Source organism: Myotis lucifugus, unplaced genomic scaffold, assembly GCF_000147115.1.
Source record: "Myotis lucifugus unplaced genomic scaffold, Myoluc2.0 scaffold_463, whole genome shotgun sequence".
Lineage (NCBI taxonomy): Eukaryota > Metazoa > Chordata > Mammalia > Chiroptera > Vespertilionidae > Myotis > Myotis lucifugus.
In genome coordinates, this window is record NW_005871511.1 from 479,107 (window position 1) to 504,148 (window position 25,042).

The window sequence follows — 25,042 nt, forward strand, 5'->3', positions numbered from 1 at the left end:
TGGGCAAGATGAAGCAACTAAGTGTCAAAGATAGAACCCACACTATACAACACAATACTGTGTTAAGAGGAGCTAATCAGAAAAAGACTACTACAACAAGACAACATGGTGACAAAAGTTAAAAAAAAAAAGTGACAGTACTGAATAAAAGCTACAAAAAGCAGATACAGAAAGTCAAGACAGATAGCAACAAATGTTCTTTTTAATTTTTGTAAGCCTGATAAGTATAAAGTGATGTTTCATTATTACTTTTTATTTCCCAAACTACTAGTGAATTTGAGTGTTTTTTCATGATTACAGGACAGCTAGATCTGCTCTTCTGTGAAAACCTCTTTACATACATGTGATCTTTTAGATTTTCTTACAAGAAATTTAATATTTTAAAAAATATTTGCATCTTTAAAATAATGTTTCTCAATGGGAGTACTTTTAATATTCTTGGCCTTTGGCCACTAAATGCCAGAGAACCATGTAGTCACTCTAATAACCCCCAGACTTTCAGTACCACTCCCAGGTGAGCGTCCTTGCTTTAATACAATTGGTATTTAATTTGGTATATGGTATGAGATAGGAGTCCAATTTTATTTTGTTCCATACAGAAGCAGTTGTAGCCATATCATTTATTAGATAATCTACCCTTTCCCCATTAAATTGAAATTAGTTTAGCTTAGGGTTTAGTTTTAAATTCTCAAATATATCTTGAGCTCTGTTTCTGAATTTTCCACCTATTCTACTACTCTAGTCAATATAATACTGATTTATGGCTCTACTTTGATATTTAGTAAGAAAGTCCCTCCTTACTATTGTTTCTTACACAATTTTCTTAGCTATTCTAAAGTATTCACTTGTGTAAATTTCAGTCAAGTTTTACCATCTTGAATCAGAACGTGATACCTTTTTTGGTGTGTCATCTTGGATAGGCTATAATCCCTTGTTTTCTATCAAATATAATCTAGATGTTGCTGTTAAGGTATCTTACAAATATAGTCAAAGTTTCTAATCAGATTAATTTAGGAAAGGCACCTTATCCTGGATAATCAGGGTGGGCCTGATTGAACCAGTTGAAAGTCATTGAAAGCAGGCCAGAGGCTTCCCCCCAAAAGAGGAGGAATTCCTTCTGTGGACAGCTGCCCATGGAGTCCCTCCCGCTGGTGATGTTCCTTCCTGAGCACCTGTAGACAATAGCTTTGGCCCATGTCTATGAGTTCTATCTGGCCTGCCTATTTTGTGACCTTCCCATTTGACTGCCAGGCCTACTAATTTTTTACTTGCTTAGCCAGCCCACACAATCAAAATGCCAATTCTTGTAATAAATCTCACAGGTGTGTACAGCATATATATCAATGTGTATATATATGTGTGTGAACACAAGTGTTCACACATTAAAAATTTAATATTCAAAATGCACAAAACTAAGTTTAGTGTAAAGAAAGTATGTTTTCAAGTAATCTTTTTAAAATCTCATTTTGTTTATATTTAAGAAATTATTAAAGCTTAAAACTACATTAAGATGTTTTCAAAAATTAATATTTAGATTTTGTTACTCTTTCTACTATTGTTTGGTTTATATTTCATTAATTTTAGCTTTTATCTTTACTAATTCCCTCTTTAGTTTCTTCCATTTTATTTCATTCTTTTTCTAAATATATGTTACACTTTAAATTTGAAAAAAACCACCTAGCTTAAAAAGAAGATCTGACTTCTATTTAAAAAGTGTGACAGACTATCAGGGGTCCTCAAACTTTTTAAACAGGGGGCCAGTTCACTGTCCCTCAGACCGTTGGAGGGCCGGACTATAGTTTAAAAAAAAACTATGAACAAATTCCTATGCACACTGCACATATCTTATTTTGAAGTAAAAAAACAAAACGGGAACAAATACAATATTTGTATTTGCATGTGGCCCGCGGGCCGTAGTTTGAGGACCCCTAGACTAGATACTCTGGACCTAATGGAAACAACTAAAAGTGTTGGATAAAATACATTTTAAATGTATTAATGAGTTGACCATAAAGTAAACATAAATGGTTAATAAACATTAAAAGATGCTTGACCTCGCCCTGGCCAGTGTGGCTCAGTTGTTTGGATGTTGTCCCATGCACTGAAATGTTTGTGGTGCAATTCCTGGTCAGGGCACATGCCTGGGTTGCGGGCTAGATCCCCTGGTGTGCAGGGGGCAGTCAGTAAATGTTTGGTTCTCATACCAATCTTTCTCTCTTTCTCTCTCTCTTCCTTACTCTCTCCAAAAAAAATAAATAAAATACATACATACATACATAAAGTAAATACATACATAAATTAATTAAAATTAAAAGATGCTTGACCTCATTAGTAGTCAAAGAAATGCAAACTAAAACCATAAGAAGATAGAGCCCTTCCTCCCTCCCACATTGGCAAAAAGTGAAAATATTCTTATAAGGTCAAATGCACCACTGGAAGGACTAAATAAGCACAACTATCTTAAAAAGTAAATTTTCCATCATCTAGTCAAGTTGAAATCGCTCATATATATCCCATAGCTCAGCAATTCCAATCAAGATACCTACCTGATAGAAACTCCTATATACCAGAAGATATAAACAAGGAAGTTCATAACCACATTGTTTGCATAGCAGATAATGAAAATTACTTTATCAATAAAATAAGTAAATAAACTATATATTTATGCAATGAATAGAGCAGTAAAAAGAGTGAACCATCTGCACACAGTAACACACAGTAACATGGCTGAAAATCATGAACATAATTCTAAGCAAAAAAGCAAGTCTCAAAAAAAAAGCATGTCTCAGAAAAATTAATCTACATACAGTTTAAATTCCACTTAATACAGAGTTCAGAAATATGTAAAACTAAACAATGTATTGTTTGGAGATATAAATATATGTGTTAAAACCATAAAAAATAACAAAGGGTGAGAAACATAAAATTTTGGAGTAGGAGGTGGTAAGAAGGGGATGATATGAGGAAAGGTGCATAAGAAATGTCAAAGGGTGTCATTCTATTTCTTATATTGGGTGGTGAGTATGTGGGTATTTGCTGTATTGTTATTTTTATATTTTATACATATTATCTAAACTAGAGGCCCGGCGCACGAAATTCGTGCACAGGTACGGTCGCTAGGCCTGGCCTGCGATCAGGGCCATCTTCCCCGGCTGCCCGTAGCTGGCCCTGCCTCCCACCGCCACCCACCCCGGTTCCCTGTTCACCATCGGGCAATTGGAGCCTGACTGCTGGGGGAAGGGACCGAGAGGTCGGCCGTTGCCACCTGCTCACCAGCCCCGCCCCGACTGAGGGTTGCCCTCTGTGTGTAGGGCAACTGGCGGGGCAGGAGCCCTGGGCCTGGTGCCACCCACGTCCCCTGCCACCTACCCAGTTCCCCGTTTGCCATCAGGCGATCAGAGCCTGCCGGCCGGGAAAAGGGACCAAAAGGTGGTCAGTGCACCTCCTAGTGACTGGTCGAGCGGTTGGTCTGGTCCTTCCACCGTTAGGGTCAATTTGCATATTACCCTTTTATTATATAGGATACTGTTTTACAGTCACTCAACAGTTAATAATTTCAAAACTTTATAGAAAATGCAGCTTTACTTATTTGGAATATCAATGTGCCTGAACAACATGACAGGTAAACAAATTTTATTTTCCACCAGCGTCAATTCATGACTTAGAAACGTTTATCCTAAATCTAAAAGCAAGTCACTTTGGTGTCATATCTCTTCATGAAGGTTCATTTTACTTATATCTTATGTATGATTTTTGCATATATGAAATATAGCATAACAATAAAGATAAAAATATTTTAAAGGATTACTCTGCAAAAGAAAAATCTAATGGGATAACATACATTAATTTAATCCATGTGAAATAAAGTACTCAATATATTTTGTTGAAAAGAGAAAATTATAAAGTTAAAATTGTAGATTAATTTGTTGTTTTTTCCCTTCAGTGATCTCTAAAATACTCATCTGTGCCAAAAAAACTGAAAATGTCCTATCATCTCATATTTGCTGTGTGTACTCTATAAGACACATGAGGAAAATCCTGAGTATCTTGTTCACTATCATGCCACACTATGGGGTACAGATTAGTCACTCAAATAATATTTAATAAATTAGTTGTTTAGAGATTATTTCCAAGACAAAGATTCTATAAGAAACTGCTTCATTAAAAATAATATTTACAAGGGAAATTATTTCAACCAACCTGTACTGACATCAGTTTTCCTTCCAGATTTTCTGCCTTTTTCTTCCATTCAGCTCCAAGCTGTTTGTGCTTTTCTAGTTCAGCAGAATACATAGCTTTTTCCTCTAAAGAGGAAAAAAGTTACATAGTATTTTGCAATTGTGCAATAAAATTAGAATTTTAAACTACTTGAAATTTTAATAATTCAACAAAAACATTTCATATGTCTCAACAATTACACATGCCTGAGTGATAGTGTTAATGGAATTAAGGTAATGAGATCAGTTTCCTCTGCCTAACTGCATCTCCATCTTGTCTATCTTGCAAACTCTTCCCTCCCTCCAGAACTCCACCCAAATATTTCCTCTTTGGCAAAGCTTTCCCTACAGCCCCAGTCCCATATACTTTGTACACATGTTTAGTTTAGTATTATATAGAGTAGATCTAGAGAAATCTTATATTTAAAATTCAACATTTCAACCATGAGTAGCCCTGAAGGTCTACATATGTACAAATTTAAAGTTTGACTTAGGTACAAAACTAGAACTCCTGTTGCTTCATTAGCCTCATATCCCCTAACCACCCACTTGCCCTCACTAGCAGTTAATTCATTGCCAATAATTACTGAATGTATGAATAAACAAATGGATGGGTGAATGATCTAAGGGGGTAAATCTGAGGATGGGAGATAGATGTGAGAAAGCATATTCAGTTATCAGGGTCCAACTGTTCCAGTCACTATTGTGTCTCCAAAAATTATTTTCCACCAGGACTAGAAAACATAAATACCTCAAAGTACAGATGAAGAGCTAAGAACAGGCTCATCAATATTTCAAAGGACAGCAGTTACTGATGATTAACTCTTTGAAGTGGATTCAACCTCCAACCGATATCTCAAAACCTAACCATCTTTTCTACCAGTGCCTCTCTCCTCCTTTGTATCCCCGTTATCACGTGATCATCCTTCCTTTGTTACACTTATAGTTACCCAACACTTACCTTAATAGCTCATGACATGATACTAAAGTAAATTTTTAATAATTACTCTATATAGTTTATGTTCTCTAGTCTTAATTATACAAGCAGTCTAAATTAACTTGTTGCTGGCTACTTATCTTCCCCCCTACTAGTGGGTAATCTTTCAAAGATATCCATATCCCCAGGCCTAATCTAAAATGGCACTGAAATAAGCCATAATTCCCAATAACTACGATAATTTTTCTTCAGTGAGAGACTAACCACACTACTTACCTTGCTGGAAATGTTCTAGTACCATCTGCAGGTTGGACAGTGATAGAGCATACTGCTTTACTTGTTCCCGAGACATAGAAAGCTGCAGGGCAGTCTCATCCCTTTGCTTGGAGACTACATTCAATTGTTCCTGCAATGACTCTACCTGCAAATTGGCTTGATGGCTTCAAACAAAAAGAATTAAAGTCAAACTATTTCTATTTAGGTTCTTTACAAGATGAAACATCTTCTGTACATTTTAGTGTAGTAAATGCAAATTAGACTTCATAGTATTTAGATAACTTTAACAAGATGAAGTCTCCTACTTTTTTTATTATGTTAAAATATACATAATATTTACCATTTTAATCTTTTTTAAGTGTAGAGTTCAGTGGCACTAAATGCATTCACATTATTGTACAGCCATCACCACCATTCATCTCCAGAACTTTTTTCATCTTACCAAGCCAAAACACCACACCCATTAAACAACAACTCCCCGTTCCCCCAGCAACCATAATTCTACTTTCTGTCTCTATGAATGTGACCTGTATTTTATTGCATTAAAGAAACTTGAAGAGTGCCTCTGATCTTTGTTCTACCTGTTTTTAACCATCCTTCTCGTGAAAGTGACTCTAAATGGCAATCATTTTTAAAGACAGCATTGCGTAAACAAGAACTGTCACCATGAGAAAAATTTATAAACAGCAGGCAACTCTATGATGTAATTTATCATAAAATTGTAAGTTCTAAGGGCCCTTAGAAGGCATTTTGTCCAGCTTCCAATCCAATGAGCAATGAATTCTATGACACCCCCATGCTTTTAACATGTGAAATCATGGTGAAGTCACAGTTTTCCTAAGGTGAGCCCAGAGATTAACTGCTCTGATTACTAGTTAATTATCTTTTTACCATCATCTTTCTGTGTGTATTAAATAATCCCGACAACTGCCCCAAGTGATAAATTGGAGTTCCCTAAGGGATTTATATAGCACCTATCCAGGCTTATGTCATTGATATACTTCCTTAATGTATAATTATTACATACAAAATATTGCAATAGTCTTTCCTGGGTTTTTAATACCCAGTTAAGTTCTTACTCGAGAAGCCCATCAAAGTCCATTTAGAGCAGCTACTCTGAAGAAACTTTACCCAGTAGCACCCTCTTGTGGAAAGAGCAGTAAATTGATAAACAGGAGACAACTGCCCTTAAATGTCCCTGAGTTGTATTCAATTTTGATGGTTAGAAAATCACTCAAAGATACTAAAGATTAAATGAGCTGTGATGTCACTCAAGAGGTTAACAGATTACCACATGTTACTGTTGTTAGGTAGGTCTGTAGATTTGAATTACGTATATAAAAATATTTAATGAACATCTATTAAACTATGTGTGAGAATATATGCTTGTGGGAAGGGTACAAAATAAATGACATCATTCCTACCCTTGGTAACCTTACATTCCATTGGGTGGGAGAAAGTGTAAGATGGGTCAACATTACCTGTACCCTAAAGTAAAACAGAAGTGCCCTATCAAAGACTCAAATTATTATGTGGGTTCAAAGGAAATAGTATCACACCAGGGTTTGGTTTTGGGTTTGAGGAGTGGGGTGAAGAAATAGCATTTATGAAGAAAATGCTATTTGAAGAATAGGTGGGATTGACAGAAAAACTGGTAGGGATCAGGCCCACTTTCAGGTAGAAGAAAGAATATAAACAAAAAAGTAGAAAGAAATAGAAAAATAGCTGTATCTAAAGAACTGAGTTAGAAAGTTTGGGCAATGTTGATAATAGTGAGAAATAAGGCTAATGATTTTGGAAAAAGGAGTAACAAGGTCACAGCTCTACTCAATGAAGGTTATTCTGGCAATTATGAAGGGTAAATGAAAGAAGGCAGAGACTAGCCTCAGGGAACATGCCTGGGCTGGGGGCTCAAACCCCAGTAAGGGAAGTGCAGGAGGCAGCCAACAGATGTTTCTCTCTCTTATGGATGTTTCTCTCTCTCTCTCTCTCTCTCTCTCTCTCTCTCTCTCTCTCTCTCCCTCTTTCTTCCCCTCTCTTTAAAGTCAATAAAAACATATTTTTAAAAAATTGTTTTAAAAAAGATGTGCATATCACTAAATGGAAATATAAATAGACATTATCTGTCTGTAAGGTTATTTGGCAGTACATTTCAAAAGTTTAAAAAAAACCACATTGAACCAAACTTCCATTTCTAAAAATTTATGCTAAGAAAGTAATTTTTCATCAACACAAAAATACCAATCTTGAGATATGATAGCACTCTTAGTAATTTTGAAAAGTTGAAACTCTACATGTCCAATAATAAATGACTGGCTTATAGAAATTATGGCAATCCCATAAATGATATTGCAGAAACACATGGCTTAACATGTACTGATACTCATATTAAGTAATAAAAGCAGTTTATAAAACAGTATGAATATATAATCTCTAGTTTGCTTTAAAAAATATATAATATGTACACAAATATATAGAAGCATATAAAGGCACACAAAAAGAGATTATTTGAGGGTGGGTGGGATTGTGGCTTTATGTTCTTTTGGCTTATGTGGTTTTCCTAAAGTGAAAAATAAAATGTTTTGTCATAAGAAGAAAAAAAAAGACATTTTGTTGAGAGAAATAACATGATCTTACTCATTAGTAGAATATAATGAACAACATAAATTGATGAACAAAAACAGATCCAGAGACAGAGAAGCATCGATCAGACCGTCAAACCTCAGAGGGAAGGTAGAGGACGGTGGGGGTAAGGGGGAGAGATCAACCAAAGGCCTTGTATGCATGCATATAGGCCTAACCAATGGACACAGACAACAGGGGTGGTGCAGGCATGAGCAGGGGGATGGGGAGCCAATGGGGGGATAAGGACACATATGTAATATCTTAATCAATAAAGAAAAAAATATATATATATATAGGGACCCGGTTATTCAAAAGTTCTTAAGAAACCAAGAGTTAATTCTTATTGACCCAGGTTAATTCTTCACCTTGCTACTTCCTTTACTCTCTCCTTCTTAGAGCCAAACCTTGTTCAACCTCAGATCATTTGATTAAAAATAAAATCACACAAATTTAATTAAATTAATCCTTTAAGAGCTTGAAAACTAAATGAATCAGTTGGGATTTAAGTCTAAACTTAAACTCCTAAAATGATGAGAAGCAATTCAATTATCTAGGTAATGGTTAAGATTCCAAGAAACCTCACTTTGAATGCCAGATCTAGTTAAGAGTTAGACCCCAGTGTGAAACCCCCACACACCGTGCCTGGCCTCAGGAAGGTTACTAAGCCTCTTTAAGTTTCTTCGTCTGTAAAATAGACAAAATAAATTTTGTGAGAAAAAAATGAGGCAAAATATAAAAAATGCTTATTGAGTCTTATAATCAAGAAGTGTTACTATTAAGACTAAAAATGGGAGAAAGTTACCTTGCATTTTCCATTGCACTAGAGGATGAAACTAGCTTCTCCTCCAATGCTGTGACTTTCTTTCTTAGATTAGCCTCTCTATCTTCTGCAGCCAAAGCTTCACGGGTATAGGAATCTTCTGTTTCTAAAAGATGGTTACGCAATCTCTCTAGTTCCTGGTTTAAGCGTAATTCTTTGTCACGTAAATGTTGAACCTAGATAGAGGACAGTTCTTTATTTTTCTTCTATAAAATGCTCCCTCCTCCTCCACAAGCCACTAACTGTTATCAAATTTTCTCCCAATTATTGAAGTGTATTAACTGTATATTAATTTCTCATACTGCAAGATGCATTTATGCTAGAAAAAAAGTCTCCTGAAATGATCTGGAATATTCATTTGGAAGATTTCTTTTGTAAGACCTCATTCCTGTGGCTATGATAGAAAATGGAATTATACAAAGATTAGATTTTTGTCACAGACCACTTTTTCAGTAAATCTCATTTTTTCCACATTTTATGACTGGAAAAAATTTTCTTATATCCAAGATATGCCTTTGTTTTCACTTTTTATTTTAAAAAAATCAAGGTATAATTTAGTTTCAAGTGTACAACATAATGATTAGATCACAATTTTTACTTCTGAAAACTGAAGCAAAATGCATTCTAGATCAAAATTCTATCAGAGCACATTAGAGCAAGACTAAGCAAAAAATCGCTGATGAGAGAAATTCATTGTAAATGCTAATCTTTATAGTTTTCTTCATAATGATTAAACTTGGTGTTTGAATCACTGTTTCTTTAAAGTGAAAGAATACCTCATTCTGCACAGCAGTGTTTTCCATTTGTTTCTGTTTCAGGGCCAACATGACTTGATCTCTCTCCTGCTGAAATGTAACCGTCTTCTCCTGCATTGACTTAACTGTATTTAAAAGCTGATTTAACTCCCCCGTCTCGCCCTTTAGGAAAAAAATAACTTTAGCTTTAAATAAAAATACATTTAAGAAAGACATTTCATCACTAATTAATTTTAAAATATAGTTAACCATGTGAAGGTCACCAAAAAAGGAAAGTCTGAGAAACTGTCAGTCTAAAGGAGCGTAAGGACTCGTGCGGTACCCCAGATGGCATCCTGAAACAGGAGAGGGCATTTGTTAAAAGTTAAGGAAATTCAAATAAAGTGTGATCTTTATTTTTTAAAATCTTTATTGTTGAAAGTATTACATATGTCTCCTTTTTCTCCCATTAACTCCCTCCAGCCCGCTAAAGTGTGAACTTTAGTTAATAGCAATGTATCAATATTAGTTCACTGGTTGTTACAAGTGTACCATAGTAATGTAAGATGTTAAAAATAAGAGAAATTGGGTGTGAGGTATATGGGATCTCAACTATCTTTGCAACTTTTCTAACAGTCTAAAATGATTGTTTAAAAAAAAGTTTATTACACAGATTTTAAAAGAACTCAAAAGACACAGTTGCTTCAAATTTACCCTAAACAACAGTGTTCACAAATCCAAAATCACTCAAAAAAAGTGTGTGTGTGTGTGTGTCCCCATTCATCAGGCATTCACAATTGTTGCTGGAGAAAGTAAGTATCAAGATGCTGGCAGAGGAAAAATAGGGAAGTCATTTTATTTATTTATTATTATTATTATTTTTTAATATATATCTTTGTATTCATTTCAGAGAGAAAGGGAGAGGGAGAGAGAGATAGAAACATCAATGATGAGAATCATTGATCAGCTACCTCTTGCAGGCCCCACACTGGGGATTGAGCCGGCAACATGAGCATGTGCCCTGATGGGAATCGAACCCTGACCTACTGGTTCATAGGTCAACGCTCAACCACTGAACTATGCCAGCTGGGCTAGGGAAGTCATTTTATGTGTAAAACCTAATTTTAAAGAATATTTTGGCAACAATTTAATGAAAGAAAGCAACTCTGGAATGATATCTTGCTAGAATGGTTAGGAAAATGTATGCTTGATTGCATTCCATACAAATACAATATATTAAAAACAGCAGGAGAAAAAAAATAACCATTACAAAAATAGGGCCATGAGCCTGGCAGGTGTGGCTCGGTGGTTGAGCATCAACCCGTGAACCAGGAGGTCATGGTTCAATTCCCAGTCAGGGCACTTGATCCCCCTAGTAAGGGGCGTGCAGGACACAGCCGAACAAAGATTCTCTCTCATTATTGATATTTCTATTTCTCTCTCCCTCTCCTTTCCTCTCTGTGAAATCAATTTTTAAAAAAACCATAAATAAATAAATAATAAAAAATAAAAACTGGGCCATGAAATTAGGATGATAGCTGCAAGCACAAAAAAGTGACAGGCTATTTACAGCCTGTTTTAAATATGCATATCTTATGGATCTGTTTATAGTTAGGTATCAGCTCTAAGACACTACACCCAATTTTGGTTAGTGAGTAATAGAAAGTTTCTGCTCTCTAAAGAGTCTTTTTCATGCCAGTTCCAGCCCAGCACCACAAGAAGCTAAGACGTTACATGTAAAGGAGAACACCCCAACACTATTAGTGTACCTACTTAATCAAATGGCAAAGAAGGGGAAAATTAAGACTTTTCTTACTAAAGTGAAAACTACATGAAGCATTTCCCAAACTTTAATCTAGGATTCTAAGAGAGAACCTATTTGGCAGAAGAAATTAAATCATTTTGTATCTTGTGCCTAGCAGTATATAAATGCTCAAGAAGCACTAGCTGAATAGTCCCATTTCTTTTCCAAACTCCTACTACTACAAGTATAGCAATCAGAGTAATAAGCACTACCCAAAAGCCCTACACAACATCTGTCATAGTAAGATGTACTAGAAGGTCTTCAATACATTCTTATTAAAATCACAATCAACTGCATGTAAAAATTTAAATATATCAAAAACTACTGATGCTTTACATATATAACTGCTACCACCCTCCATTTTATTACTGAATAAACTAACCAGTAAGGTCAAAACATACCCAAAGTCACATCAGTGACAAAGCTGGGATTAGAATATTTACTGAGTCTACTATGTGAAAAGCACTACTCATGGCTAACATTTTTCAAATCCTAGGTTGTGACTGATTCATAAAAATCAATTTAATGCAATAATGTCAAACTTTTTAAAATACAGAATCACATATAGTAAGGGTAATTTCTAATTCCTGAAACTTCTGTTTCACACACACACACACACACACACACACACACACACACACACCAAGTGCTTACTGTGTTACGAGGTAAAATGTATAACCTATTGCAGATTGTCAAAGATGGAGCATGTATTTCACAGAACTTCTCATCACATATAAAAACCTCTGAAATGTTAACATTACTAGCAGCTACTAAAATATGCCTAAAATTTGGTTAAGTTGCACTGACTTCAAATACTCTTGTAACACATTTCTATTTTCTGAAGAAAAATATTATTACTAAACCTTTCCTACTTAACAGGCTCTAAAGATTAACCCAATATCAAAAAATATTTGGAAATACCTAGTCATTTGGGGGAGAAACTTCCAGATGCCTCTGAAGAATATTTATTTAGAATGAAACACAAAACCTTGAAATAAGTATTTCTAAGTGAACAAATTCATATTCCCCTTCAAAGATAATATCAATGGAATAATAACATTAAAAATCTCCTCCACCCAAACTTCCCTCTGTATATAATACCCCATTCAGGACATACCTCTTTTTCTTTCAGCAGCTGCTCAAAAGCAAGAGCCTTCTCCTTCATTGAGTGGCACTCAAACTCTTTTTCTTGCAGCATCATAGAAAACTTCATATTAGTCTCTTGTAATGCTTGATATTCTGTTTCCTTTTCCCTGGTTTTTTCTACTATTTTTTCATTTTCCTCTTTCAATTTACAAATGTCCATTTCTAAACTCAATGTTCTCTCCTTCAGGTTTGTTACTGCCTGCCTTAAAAGTTCATTTTCATTCACCTTGTTTGTGAAATTTTCATTTACAGAAAGTAACTGATCACTTTTCGCTTTAATTAAGAGGTCTTTCTCTTTAAGTGACTTTTGCAAAACATCTTGTTTCTCCTTCAGCTGTTTAATTTCTGAATCCGTTTGTTCGTGTTCTTTTTTTTCTAGCTCTGAGGTGGCAGCAATTGAATTAGAGAGTCTGTGATTATTTTCCTGGAGAGTTCTAATTGCTGCATCTTTTTCCTGCAGCAACTTTCTTAGCTCTTCTATCTCGTGCTGAGAAGCTTCACTTAATGTTTCAGACTTAGTTGTTTTAAGAGACCCTGCGGACTGGGAGGTAAGAGATGATCCAGAAGAGAACTGAGGTGAGATAATATCAAGTTTTCCTAAAAGGAGATCTTTGGTGTTGCAAAGCTGCCCTATGCTATGCTGAACTTGTGCTAATTCGTGCCCAAAAATTTTGAGTTTGGTTTCATTCTGCTCATAGCTTTGGATCAGGCCAGTATAGTCCACTTGTAACTTAGAATTGTTATCACTGTCAACCAACACTTGTGCCTGAAGCTGATGAAGTTCTTCCTGAAGCTGGGCTGATTCGTGTTGCATATTCTGTACTGTGGTCATCACCTGCTGTTTCCACTCTTCCATTTTCTTTACTTGTTGTTTTAACTTATCACGTTCCTGTAGAAGCTCCTCAAACTGATTACTATTAACACCTCCAACCTCATCACTGGTGCTGGATGTTTGTAAAACTGTCAATAAGGTCTGACATTTCTGACTTAATGCATCTATTTCAATGTCTTTTTCTCGAATGATACGAGATAAATTCTGAACAGTTTCTCGAAACATTTCTTGGCCAGCACCTTCAAATTGAGTGGACATTTTCTTATTTTCATCTTGCAGCTTAAGGAGGGCTGCTTCTTTGGCAGCAACTATATCCATCATTTTGTGATATTCTGTTTTTAGTTGGCTATTTTCCCTAGTCTTCTCATTCAAAACAGCTAATACTTGTTCTCTTTCCATAGCAAAGGCCTGCAGCTGCTGTTGAAGGTAAACAATATCCTGATTGTAGGAAACGGAAGAAACTCTAGCGTGGAGAGCCTGAATCTCCAAATCTTTCTGCTGGATAATCCGAGTTAGCTTTCCAACCTCATCCTTGGACAGCTGATCAATCTGTTTAGTTAAAGATAGATTCTTTTCATTTAGAAGTTTAATCTCTAATTCCCGTTCCTTTATTCCTTTTACTAACCTTTCGGTTTCAGCTTTAGATAAATCATGCTTTTCACTTCCGTTTTCTATGTTAAGGCTCTGAACTTTTGTTTCTTGAAAAATATTAGAATTCTCTGTTTGAATACCCTGCCTTTCTTCATGCAACTGGGTTTTGATTTCTTCAATTGTTTTTTGCAAAGTCTTAATTTCCTCATCTTTCTCTAATAAGAGTTGGGTGTGCGTGACATTCATTTGCTCATGCTGGTATTTAAACTCATCCATTTCCTTCTTATGCTCCTGTAAAGACTGAAGTAGTTGCATTTTACTCTGGTTTTGATCTTCAATTATCTTTCGGTGGTGTTTTATTTCCTCTTCAAGATTATCCTTTATTACATTCAATTGCGATACCTCAGATTCTAGTTCTGTAATACAGTCAAGGGTTTTAGGCTCAGCCACAGGTGCAGCTCGACTCTGCTGTTCCCGGAGTCGTTCCAGTTCTTCTTTTAGGTGATTGTTTTCTTCTTTCATGGATCCAAGATGTCTGTCTTTCTCCTCTATGGTTTGCTTCAAAATTTCATTTTTTCTTAAGGCTTCAGTATATTTATCTAACTCCTCCTGGAGCTCTGAACTTCTCTCTTTAAGTCTTTCGATAAAAAGTTCTTTCTCATTTATAAGTTGTGTTAATTGCTTCCTCTCTTCTAAACTAGATGACAAAATGTTCTTAGTCTCTGTATGATCAAGATCTATCTGCTCAATATTCTTTTTGAGTTCTGCTATTTCCAAGTCTTTCTCCTGACTGAGCTTAATTAAGCGCTCATGTTCCAGCTGTAAAGCAGAGGCACTCAAGTTCCCTGCATTTGACAGTTCTTCAATGGTCTGCTCATACTTGTTTGCTTCTTCCAACAGCCTCTTTTCAGCCCGACACAATTCTGCTTCTAACTGTCCTTTTTCCGTTTTTAGAGTCTCCAAAATTGTGTTTTTTTCCAGAGAAATCTGATTGTTACCAGCAATAGATTCTTCCAACTGATGTCTTAAATCTTCACATGCTAAAACCAACTTTTCATTTTCCATTTTGAGATCAAAAGAAACTTTCTTTAAATTTTCATTGAGCTGTTCTACTTCTGAAAGATTTTGCTTTAAGTTTCTGATGTCAGCTTCTCTTTCTTTAAGTAAGTCATCCTTAAAATTGCTGTTAGAGTCTTGATGAAGAGGCTGAGTTAATTCACACCTGACTCTAGAAAGTTCCTCCTCCTTTTGTTTAATATGTTCCTTAAGCTCAAAGTTCTCCTTCTGGATATTTAAATTATTGTTCTGTGATTTATTTAGTTGATCTACTAAATCTTCTATTTTATCCTCTAGCTCCTGCTTGGTTAAATGCAAGTTATTTAGGACCAGTTCACTTTGAATTAACTTTTCTTTCTGCACATCTAACTCTTTAGTAATGTTCATTTTATCATCTTCAAGTTGATGAACTCTCTTTTTTTCATCATTTAGATCTATTTTAAGTTTATTGATGATGCTATCTCCCTCATTTTGCTGTTTTGATAGCTGATCTTTTATCAAAATCATGTGCTGCAAAAAAAAAATAATAATAATTTGCATATTAACTTTAAAACATTCTCATTTTATACCTAAAGGAAATTTTATAAAATGTCGTATACAATAGAATAATAATTCTGTTATTTCTAATCCTTTTTTAAAAAAAATATGATTTTATTGATTTCAGAGAGAGGAAAGGAGAGGGAGAGACAGATAGAAACATCAATGATGAGAGAGAATCATTGATTGGCTGCCTCCTGCACACCCCTCACTGGGGATAGAGCCTACAACCCGGGCATGTGCCCTGATTGGGAATCAAACTGTGACCTCCTGGTTCATAGGTCGATGCTCAACAACTGAGCCATCCCAGCCAGGCTCTAATCCTTCTTAAAACTCTTTTTTTTTTTAAATCCAACAAACGTACTAATATTTTATAGAAAATTATTTTATCATTTTAGAACTTAGAATTTAAAATTAAAGAAGGTAAAAGATATATGTTGTTTATTTTCAACTTTAAACACTGTGCAGGAGTCAACAAACCAGCAGCCAATGGGGCAAATCAGGCCTGCCACCTGTTTTTATAAATAAAGTTTTAATTGGAAGAGAGTCAGGCTCACTTGTTAACATATTATGACAACAGAGTTGAGCAGATGCAACTAAGAGTATATGGCTTGCAGAGCCAAAAATATTTACTAACACTTTACAGAAAAAGTTTGCCAACCTCTATGACTAGAGCATCAATAAACTAAAATATTAATTAAAACACAAAATTAAATCACACCAATCACCTTGCTTGTTAATCCAGTGTTCGGTCTACTGGTTAGAATGTGCTACCACACTGTCTTTAATATGGTACTTATTACCTTTGTAGCTTCTTGGTTCTGCTTATCCAGTTCTTCTAACTCAGCTATCAGTACTTCCTTTTCAGTAATACTCTGATTCAGTTCTTGTTCCTTTGCCTCCAAATTAAGTCTTAAGTCATGTAATTTTGAATCCAAATCCATGTCTCTCACAGTTGTATTTTTAATTTCTTCATATTCATTGTTTAATTTTAAAAGTGATATGTGAAGTTCTTCCTTAAATGATAAAAGGGGAAAACCACAACACATACTATCAATTGGAAGAAGAGACACTGAAAGATTAAAAATATAAACAAAACCCAACATAACATTACAAAATCTTACTCTATCCTTGCTACCAATATACACAAGAGACCCTATTTCCACCACTGACAATGTCCCTCTTTGCCCCTCACCACTAAAAAATTCCTGTCCACCACACTAGACATATTCTGGGGCATATAAGCAGTACATATAGTTACTATAGTATGCCACTCCAGGCTCCCGACCCACCTGTGTGTATGTTGCTGTCAGGACTTCATCTGAAACCAAAGAACCTTTACCTTTCTTTTCTGCTCCTATCTGTATGCCTACTGGTTTATCTCTAAACAGAAACTCTGGCCAGGCTCATACTCTGAACCTTGCCCAGTACTTCAACCTGGCCTGACAAGCACCGATGAGATCAGCTTTATCCTCAGGACTCTCAAGAACTAAACACTCATTTTGATATAAACTGGCTCTTAGCTGTGATCGATATATAATGCACACACCATTTTAACTCTGCCCCCATTTTTATTACACCCACCTTTTCTTGACTCAATAATGAATTCTCTTTTTCTAAAACTTGGACACGCATTTTAAGTTCCAGATTGTCTTCAGTGAGATTATCCTGTAAACATGTTAAAAACAATGTTCAGATGACAGGAAATTTCGAGTTTATAAGAAAGCAGGCAAGCTATACAATTGGGTATTTGTACTCTGCATTTCTTAAGTGGCATAAAAATTGTAAGCATGCAACACTGGACCATCTAAAAAGCCCATCATTCATTTAACAGACATTTGCAGAGAGGATTTCTTTATTATATATATATTTTAAAAATATATGTATTTTATTGATTTTTTACAGAGAGGAAGAGGAAGGGATAGAGAGTCAGAAACATCAATGAGAGAGAAACATCGATCAGCTGCCTCCTGCACACCCCCTACTGGGGATGTGCCCGTAACCAAGGTACATGCCCTTCACCGGAATCGAACCTGGGACCCTTCAGTCCGCAGGCCGACGCTTTCCACTGAGCCAAACCGGTTAGGGCTCTTTATTATATTTGAAAAAATATACAAATACATTTACAAAATAGCCTGTAATCATCAGAAAAAGAAACAACTCCCTAAATATCATAAAGGGAAACCAAAATACATTTCTCATTTTGGTAGAGGATCTGCTTCCACTGTCTCTACAAATATAACATTTGTCTAATTAATATTCAAAGAGATATACTTGCATTTTTCAATTATGGAACTTTCAAAATTGTTAATTTATAATGCAAAAAGTTTGTTGTTAATCAGCAAACATAAAATTCCCAAGATAAAAGTTCGTAGGATAAGTTCACATGAATTTATAAAAAAAACAACAACACAACAGCCTGGATAGTATGGCTCAGTGGTTGAGCATTGACCTATGAACCAGGGGATTATGACTGGATTCCTGGTCAGGGCACATGCCCGGGTTGTGGGCTTGATCCCTAGTCAGGGGTATGCAGGAGTAGGCCGATCAATGATTCTCTCTCATCATTGATGTTTTTCTCTCTCTCTCTCTCTCTCTCTCTCTCTCTCTCTCTCTCTCTCCCTCTCCCTTTCTCTCTGAAATCAATAAAAATATGTAATGGTTTTTCTAGGTAAACCAATGCCAAAAGCTTTCTCTCTTAAAATGAGTTTACCTGGTTTAAATGACTCAGTCTCGTTATTTCACTTTCAGCATCTGTAAAAACAACAATGGATCTGACATTAGAATTCTTTAAAATAACTTCATAATCCCCTTCTAAAAGTAAACTCAGAAATGAAACCCAATTAAAATAAAGTATATTTATAAGCACAATTAGCAAGCCCTGAGAGTTTTTGGGTAAAATGTTTGTTTGTTATTTTTTATTTCTATTTTGACTATTCCAAAGAAGTCATATTATAAATGCAAGGTATAAACTATGTTAAAATCCAATTCTATGAAACAATATAAGAATTATAATTGTATTCTGGGTGAATCATATTTATTGCCTTGATAAAAACAGTAACAACTGTTTCAAAGTGAGTTGATTAGTTTGTGTAACAGTAAATAGTATAAGGACTAAAACCAAGGAGGGGGGAGGGCTTAAAACACAAATGTCTATTTATACAACAATACACAATCTATCAATTCTCTAAAGTGACTTAGACATGACTACTAATAAAAAGACCATCCAATCTGGTATTCCAGATAGATCCATAAATAGAAGGGGTTTTAGAACACAAATGCAGAATACCATGAGTTCAGCTGAAGTAATTCATTCAATGTTCATACAGGAAATACTGAACATTTACTATGAGGTCAGTTGCTAGACCACAAAATGGGAAAATGTAGTCCTTGCTTGCTCTGAAGGAGCTTACAATTCAGAGGGGAAGGAAAGTAAGCACGTGATTACAGTACGGTGCGATACAGGGAGCACAAGGTGTTATTAGGCCAAAGAGGGCAAACTCCTAAACCAGAAGGACAGGGTGGGGTGGGGTGACACGTGGGGCCAGGGAAGCAGCTGCGCTAGTGCCTCAGAGTGAATACAATACCTGTGTTGAATCTTAATATGCAAAGAAGAGTGAGTGAAAAGAGAGCGATTACACAGAGAAAGCAGCAAATGCAAAGGCAACAGAGCTAAGAGACAACATTGCCAGTTTAAGGAGCCATATAGAAAGTTCAGCCCTAGCCAGTTTGGCTCAGTGGATAGAGCGTCAGCCTACGGACTGGAGGGTCCCAGGTTCGATTCCGGCCAAGGGCACATGCCTGGGTTGTGGACTTGATCCCCAGTAGGGGGCATGCAGGAGGCAGCCGATCAATGATTCTCTCATCATTGATGTTTCTATCTCTCTCTCCCTCTCCCTTCCTCTCTGAAATCAATAAATATATATTATAAAAAAAAGATCATTAAGATATTACTTGTCTGATCAAGAAGTTTCACAGGGAGCCACAAAGTACTCGTCAGGAATGTAACCTGCTTTGCATTTCTGAAAAATCATTCTGGCTGCAAAAAAAACAAAAAAAATTGTTGAGGCAGGCTCCAAGCTGGACGCGGGGTTCTTCAGAGCAGTCTGGGCTGCAGCGCAGTGGGTGCCGTGTCCACTGTGGGTGGGGAGAAGCCTGGGGACATGGGGGGAGGGCACCAATGCTGCTGGCCCCTTCAGCTTCAGCTGGAGCCCATGCTCAAGAACATGTACTGCCTCCATGCAGAGTTTGCTGCTGCAAGAGACGGGCCATTCCACCAGCCTCGGAACCGCCTAGCCCGGGTTGGGGAAGTGGAGGAGCCCGCAGAGCTTTCAGTGGAAGCCCTTCAAGAGGAGCTTAGTGATGTCCTCATCTACCTGGTAGCATTAGCTGCCCGCTGCCATGTGGATCTGCTCCAAGCAGGGCTAAGACGGACACCAAGCGATGATGCTACCAAGCACATCTGTCCTGTGGCTCTGCCAGCAAATATATAACCTGCCCCATGAGGCCACCTCTGAAGACCAAGCTGTGGGGACTGCAGACCTTGCCTGTGAGTCCACGGGTCAGGCCTTAACCTAGAAACAGGGGCCCAGGATCTGCAGCTCAGCATGGTATCTGAGACACACATGGTAGCCTGGCCATAGAACCTCATTCTAGTCCTTTCCTAATAGATCACCGGCCTGGGGGCCCCACATCCTGAGGGCTGAGGCTCAAGAACCTCTTGAAGACAGCCTCTTCGTACTCTTTTCTCTCAGTAGAAGTTTTGTTTAGCAAAAAAAAAAAGAAGAAGAAGAAAAGAAAAAAATTATGTGAAGAAGGGATAATGAAGCCCAGAGACTAATAACAGCTAACACTTTTATAAAACTTACTGTAGGCTAGACACTAAAGAGAACTTTGCAGCTAGTAAGTCATAAAATCGTCATTACTACTACAACTATAAAGAAGATAATATTACCGCAACCATGTAGATGAAAAAAACAAAACATAGAGATATTAATTAACTTATCCAAGGTCAGCTAGTTAGTAATGGAGTTGGATTCCAACTCTGTTATGTTCTTAACCAGTATGCTATCCTACTTCGTTCAGGGACTATGAAAGTTAACTGTGACAAAAAAAAAAAAAAATTATGATTGGCTGAAGTTATTCCGTGGCAGTGGAAATGGAAAAAGGGGAAGGCCTAAGCCAATAAATTTGTTTTTAAAGCAAGTAAACTCATATGGGTCACCCAATACATTTATTTTGAAAAGAGCTGAGCTACTTTGAAGTCAAATGAGAAAGAAGTCCAAAACCCAACTTGCACAGCTTTCCCTCTGCCTTCATGGCAGCTCCCAGGACTAAAGTACCTATGAGAAACCCTACAGCTCATCTGGGAAGATAAAGTACTAAGAACCTACAAACTTTCTAAGGAGTAACTTCAAATGTTGTTTTGGGAGACTGATAAACGCTAGCAATTACCAAGGTAGGAAAAGAAGAGAGGACATGGAGATTTTACTTTGAACCTAACTTAAATTCAAATCTATAGACTTGGCCCTCCAGGTCAGGAATTCATGGGTACTCACAAACACACAAGGGCTAGAAACCTCCCGAACAAGAAGGAATGAGTTCATATAGTTTATTGTGAGACGAGGACACAGTGGAAAATAAGATGTATCTTTTCAGCTAAAGAGCTCCTGTTACGTTTTTCTGGCATGAATGAGTACTGCTGCTTGGCCTAATTCATTTAATACTTATTTTTTGTAACAGAACACTGGTATGGTAACTAAATATCACCTTGAGTATGGACAACTATGGAAGACCTATGGCTCCTATCATTCTCAGGTTTGCTTAGATTCAGGAGATCATTTTGAAAGGTAACACAAGATTTTGAAGAAGGTAGGTTGAATTCCATAACTGGAGGGTTTGAGCCCTAATGAGTTATAGGAAATATTTGGTTCTTTACAAATTAACAGAAATAGGCCCATTTCTACTCCCAACAAATGTCTATATAAACATTTCTCAGAAATGTACATGGCCTCCTAAATCAGTGAGTTACACGTAAATACTTAAAAGATGAGGAAGAGAGGTTAAGAGGCACCTAACCAACACTTAACCCTTTTTAGTAGAAAATTCCTATTTGTGATGTATTATGACACTGAATCTAAACCAAACAATTCTATTCAAATTCCAGTCATTTCCATAAATATTTCATTTCCACAAAGTACCCAGTTATACAAAGAGCTAGTTGTCTCTAAAAACAGCTAGTATGCAATGAAGCGCCAATCAGGAGTAAGTTCCAAACATTTTATACCAGACAGTGCTTGCTGTAGTCTGAACACCTCTTCTTCCAGTGATGTGCTCTGTGGAAGAATGCTCTCCCCTTCCTTCACAGTGTCACTCTGCTTCATAGCATAAGGCTGCAATTTACTACATTCCAGTTTCAAGTTTTCACATTCTTTACTTATTTGCCTGTTTTCCACGTTTAGTCGTTCTTGTTCCTTCCTCAAAACTTCTCTGTCATTTTCTGAAGATAATAATTTTCTACTTATATCTTTTATCTGATCCTCAAGTTCTTCAACTTTTTTTGTAGACTCTACTTTTTCAGTTTGTAGAACTTGAATAGTTCTTTGCATCTCATGGATTTTAGGGTAATCAGTTACTGCAATTCCTGAGCCACCTGGAACATAAACATAAGTCAAGGACAACAAATGTACCAATAGTTAAATAACTTGCTATATACAACTAAGATTTTATAAACTTCAGAATTTGGAAGGCTTGAAAAGTTAAAATAATGATATAACACTACACTACTATTAAGTCAAAATCCAAAACACTAACACCAACAAATGCTGGTGAGGATGTGGAGCAATAGGAACTCTCATTCATTGCTTGTGGAATGTAAAATGGTATAGCTCCTCTGAAGGACTGTTTAGTGGTTTCTTATAAAACAAGCATACTCGCCGAAACCGGTTTGGCTCAGTGGATAGAGCATCGGCCTGCGGAATGAAAGGTCCCGGGTTCGATTCCGGTCAAGGGCATGTACCTGGGTTGTGGGCACATCCCCAGTAGGAGATGTGCAGGAGGCAGCTAATCGATGTTTCTAACTCTCTATCTCTCTCCCTTCCTCTCTGTAAAAAATCAATAAAATATATTTTTTTAAAAAACAAAAAACACAAAAAAAACAAAACAAGCATACTCTTGTCATATGTTCCAGCAATCATACTCCTAGGTATTTACCCAAAGGAACTGAAAACTATATTCACATAACAACCCCAAAAAGGATGTTTATAGCAGCTTTATTCATAATTGCCCAAACTTGGAAAGAATCAAAATGTCATTCAGTAGGTGAGTGGATTAATAAACTGCATGGAATATTTTTCAGTGCTAAAAAGAAATGAGTTATCAAGCCATGAAAAACATGGAGGAAACTTAAAAATATATTACTAAGTGAAAGAAGACAATCTGAAAAGGCTATACGATTCCAACTGTAATAACAATTCTGGAATAGACAAAACTATGGTGGCAATAAAGAGATCAATTGCAGGGGATAAAGAGAAGGATGAATAGGCAGATTTTTAGGGCAGTGAAAATACTTTGTATGACATTACAATGATGGATACGTGTCATTATACATTTGTCCAAATCCATAGAATGTACACCACCAAGAATGAACCCTAAAGTAAACTACGGATTTTGGGCAATTATGATGTGTCAATGTAGTTTTATCCTTGGTAAAAAAAAAAAAGTGCCATCCTTCTGAGTGAAGCTGATGGTAGAGAATATGCATGGGGGTGGGGGTAGGGGTGGAGGCAGAGACTATAAGGGAAATCTCTGTACCTTCTTCTCAATTTTGTTGTAAATCTAAAAATGCTCAAAGAAATCTAGTCTAAAAGAAGTTAAGTAACTACAATAAGCAAAGCATTTAAAAATAGTTGAGGAAAGATATTATTTGAGTCAAATACTAAAAAGTCTATGTATCTGAATTTGAAAGAAAGTGAAATATACCAAACAATGCAAGAGCCTCCGTATTATAATTTTTGCCACAAAGGCAAAGGACCTTTCCATTTTTGCAGAACCATGACAATAGGAGTGCCAGTGCAAATTTCTGGCAGATGAGCAGAATTAGTCATTTACTCATTCTTTAGAACTTCGTCCAACTTTACATCAGTATCCTGATCTTACAGTGCTAGGCTTGTCATTTAATTATGCCAGCTAATATGTTACATTAATGAAATTAATAACCTTGTTGTAACAGATTTTCCAGTTCTTCAATTCGTTCTTCATATTCACTTAACTCTTCTCGATGCCGACGAGTTATTTCTGCCAATTTCTGTTGATGTGCATTCTGTAATACTGACATTTCCTGTTGATGATCATCAATTTCCTGACTTCGGTTCTGTTTAAGTTCCTTAAAAAATAAAAACAAAGTTAACCAATAATCAATGAACTTATCTAAGCTATTTCATTTTTGCCCCAAAGTCTGTATTATTAAAAATAATTCTCCGAAAGTGCTAAGGATGAAAAAAATTTAAACACAGGCCCAACATTTGGACAATTCTGAGACTCCAGCCACCCTTTCCTCTCTTGAGCCTTAAAAACAGTTTTTCTACTTTTTTTTTTTTAAATATATAGTTTATTGTTTTTTCACAGAGAGGAAGGGAGAGGGACAGAGAGCCAGAAACATCGATGAGAGAGAAACATCGATCAGCTGCCTCCTTCACACTCCCCACTGGGTGTGCGCCCGCAACCCAGGTACATGCCCTTGGCCTGAATCGAACCCGGGACCCTTGAGTCCGCAGGCCGACGCTCTATCCACTGAGCCAAACTGGCTAGGGCAGTTTTTCTACTTTTTTTTTTTTTAATATATTTTATTGATTTTTTACAGAGAGGAAGGGAGAGAGATAGAGAGTTAGAAACATCGATGAGAGAGAAACATCGATCAGCTGCCTCCTGCACATCTCCCACTGGGGATGTGCCCGCAACCCAGGTACATGCCCTTGACCGGAATCGAACCCGGGACCTTTCAGTCCACAGGCCGACGCTCTATCCACTGAGCCAAACTGGTTTCGGCCAGTTTTTCTACTTTTAATGAGGGAATACCAATAAGAAAAAACTGAAATAATAAGTGAACAAAATATCTTTTTTCCTTAGCATCCGTGACCATGAACTTCTGCTAATGACATTCCACCAATATCAGTGTCAAACTTCTAGCTAATGTGTGACTATTGTCCTATTACTCTATCCTCCCGCTCCCTTTTTCCTTCCAGTCTTGCTGGGACTCCCAAACGGTCAACCAAGATGCCTTGCTACCCAAGTTGAGACCACCACTCTCTCTACTAGGAAACTAGATCTTGGGCTGAGTCCCTCAAAGAGGGAAATTGCTTAAACCAGAAGCATTATGATAGCTGCACCCTGAAGAGTCTGTCCACTGTGTCCCACTACTTAGATCCTTAATGCTGTTTCCATTCCTGTCTTTTCTGAGGCCAAAATGC

General features: G+C 36.6%; 1 protein-coding gene across 3 annotated transcripts in view; it reads right to left on the bottom strand.

Moving 5' to 3' along the window:
- Window positions 1–25,042, bottom strand: part of TRIP11 (thyroid hormone receptor interactor 11) — a 65,588-nt gene that overhangs the window by 23,260 nt on the left and 17,286 nt on the right. For all 3 annotated transcript variants that reach the window (XM_014445542.2, XM_006103092.3, XM_023744424.1), the window contains exons 6-15: window positions 23,793–23,958; window positions 21,862–22,227; window positions 18,289–18,329; window positions 17,160–17,243; window positions 16,379–16,591; window positions 12,531–15,548; window positions 9,652–9,792; window positions 8,858–9,051; window positions 5,431–5,594; window positions 4,201–4,304 (exon numbers count right to left, since the gene is read on the bottom strand). In XM_014445542.2, the coding sequence (XP_014301028.1) occupies window positions 4,201–4,304; window positions 5,431–5,594; window positions 8,858–9,051; window positions 9,652–9,792; window positions 12,531–15,548; window positions 16,379–16,591; window positions 17,160–17,243; window positions 18,289–18,329; window positions 21,862–22,227; window positions 23,793–23,958 (4,491 nt within the window). The remainder of the gene's footprint in view (window positions 1–4,200; window positions 4,305–5,430; window positions 5,595–8,857; window positions 9,052–9,651; window positions 9,793–12,530; window positions 15,549–16,378; window positions 16,592–17,159; window positions 17,244–18,288; window positions 18,330–21,861; window positions 22,228–23,792; window positions 23,959–25,042) is intronic.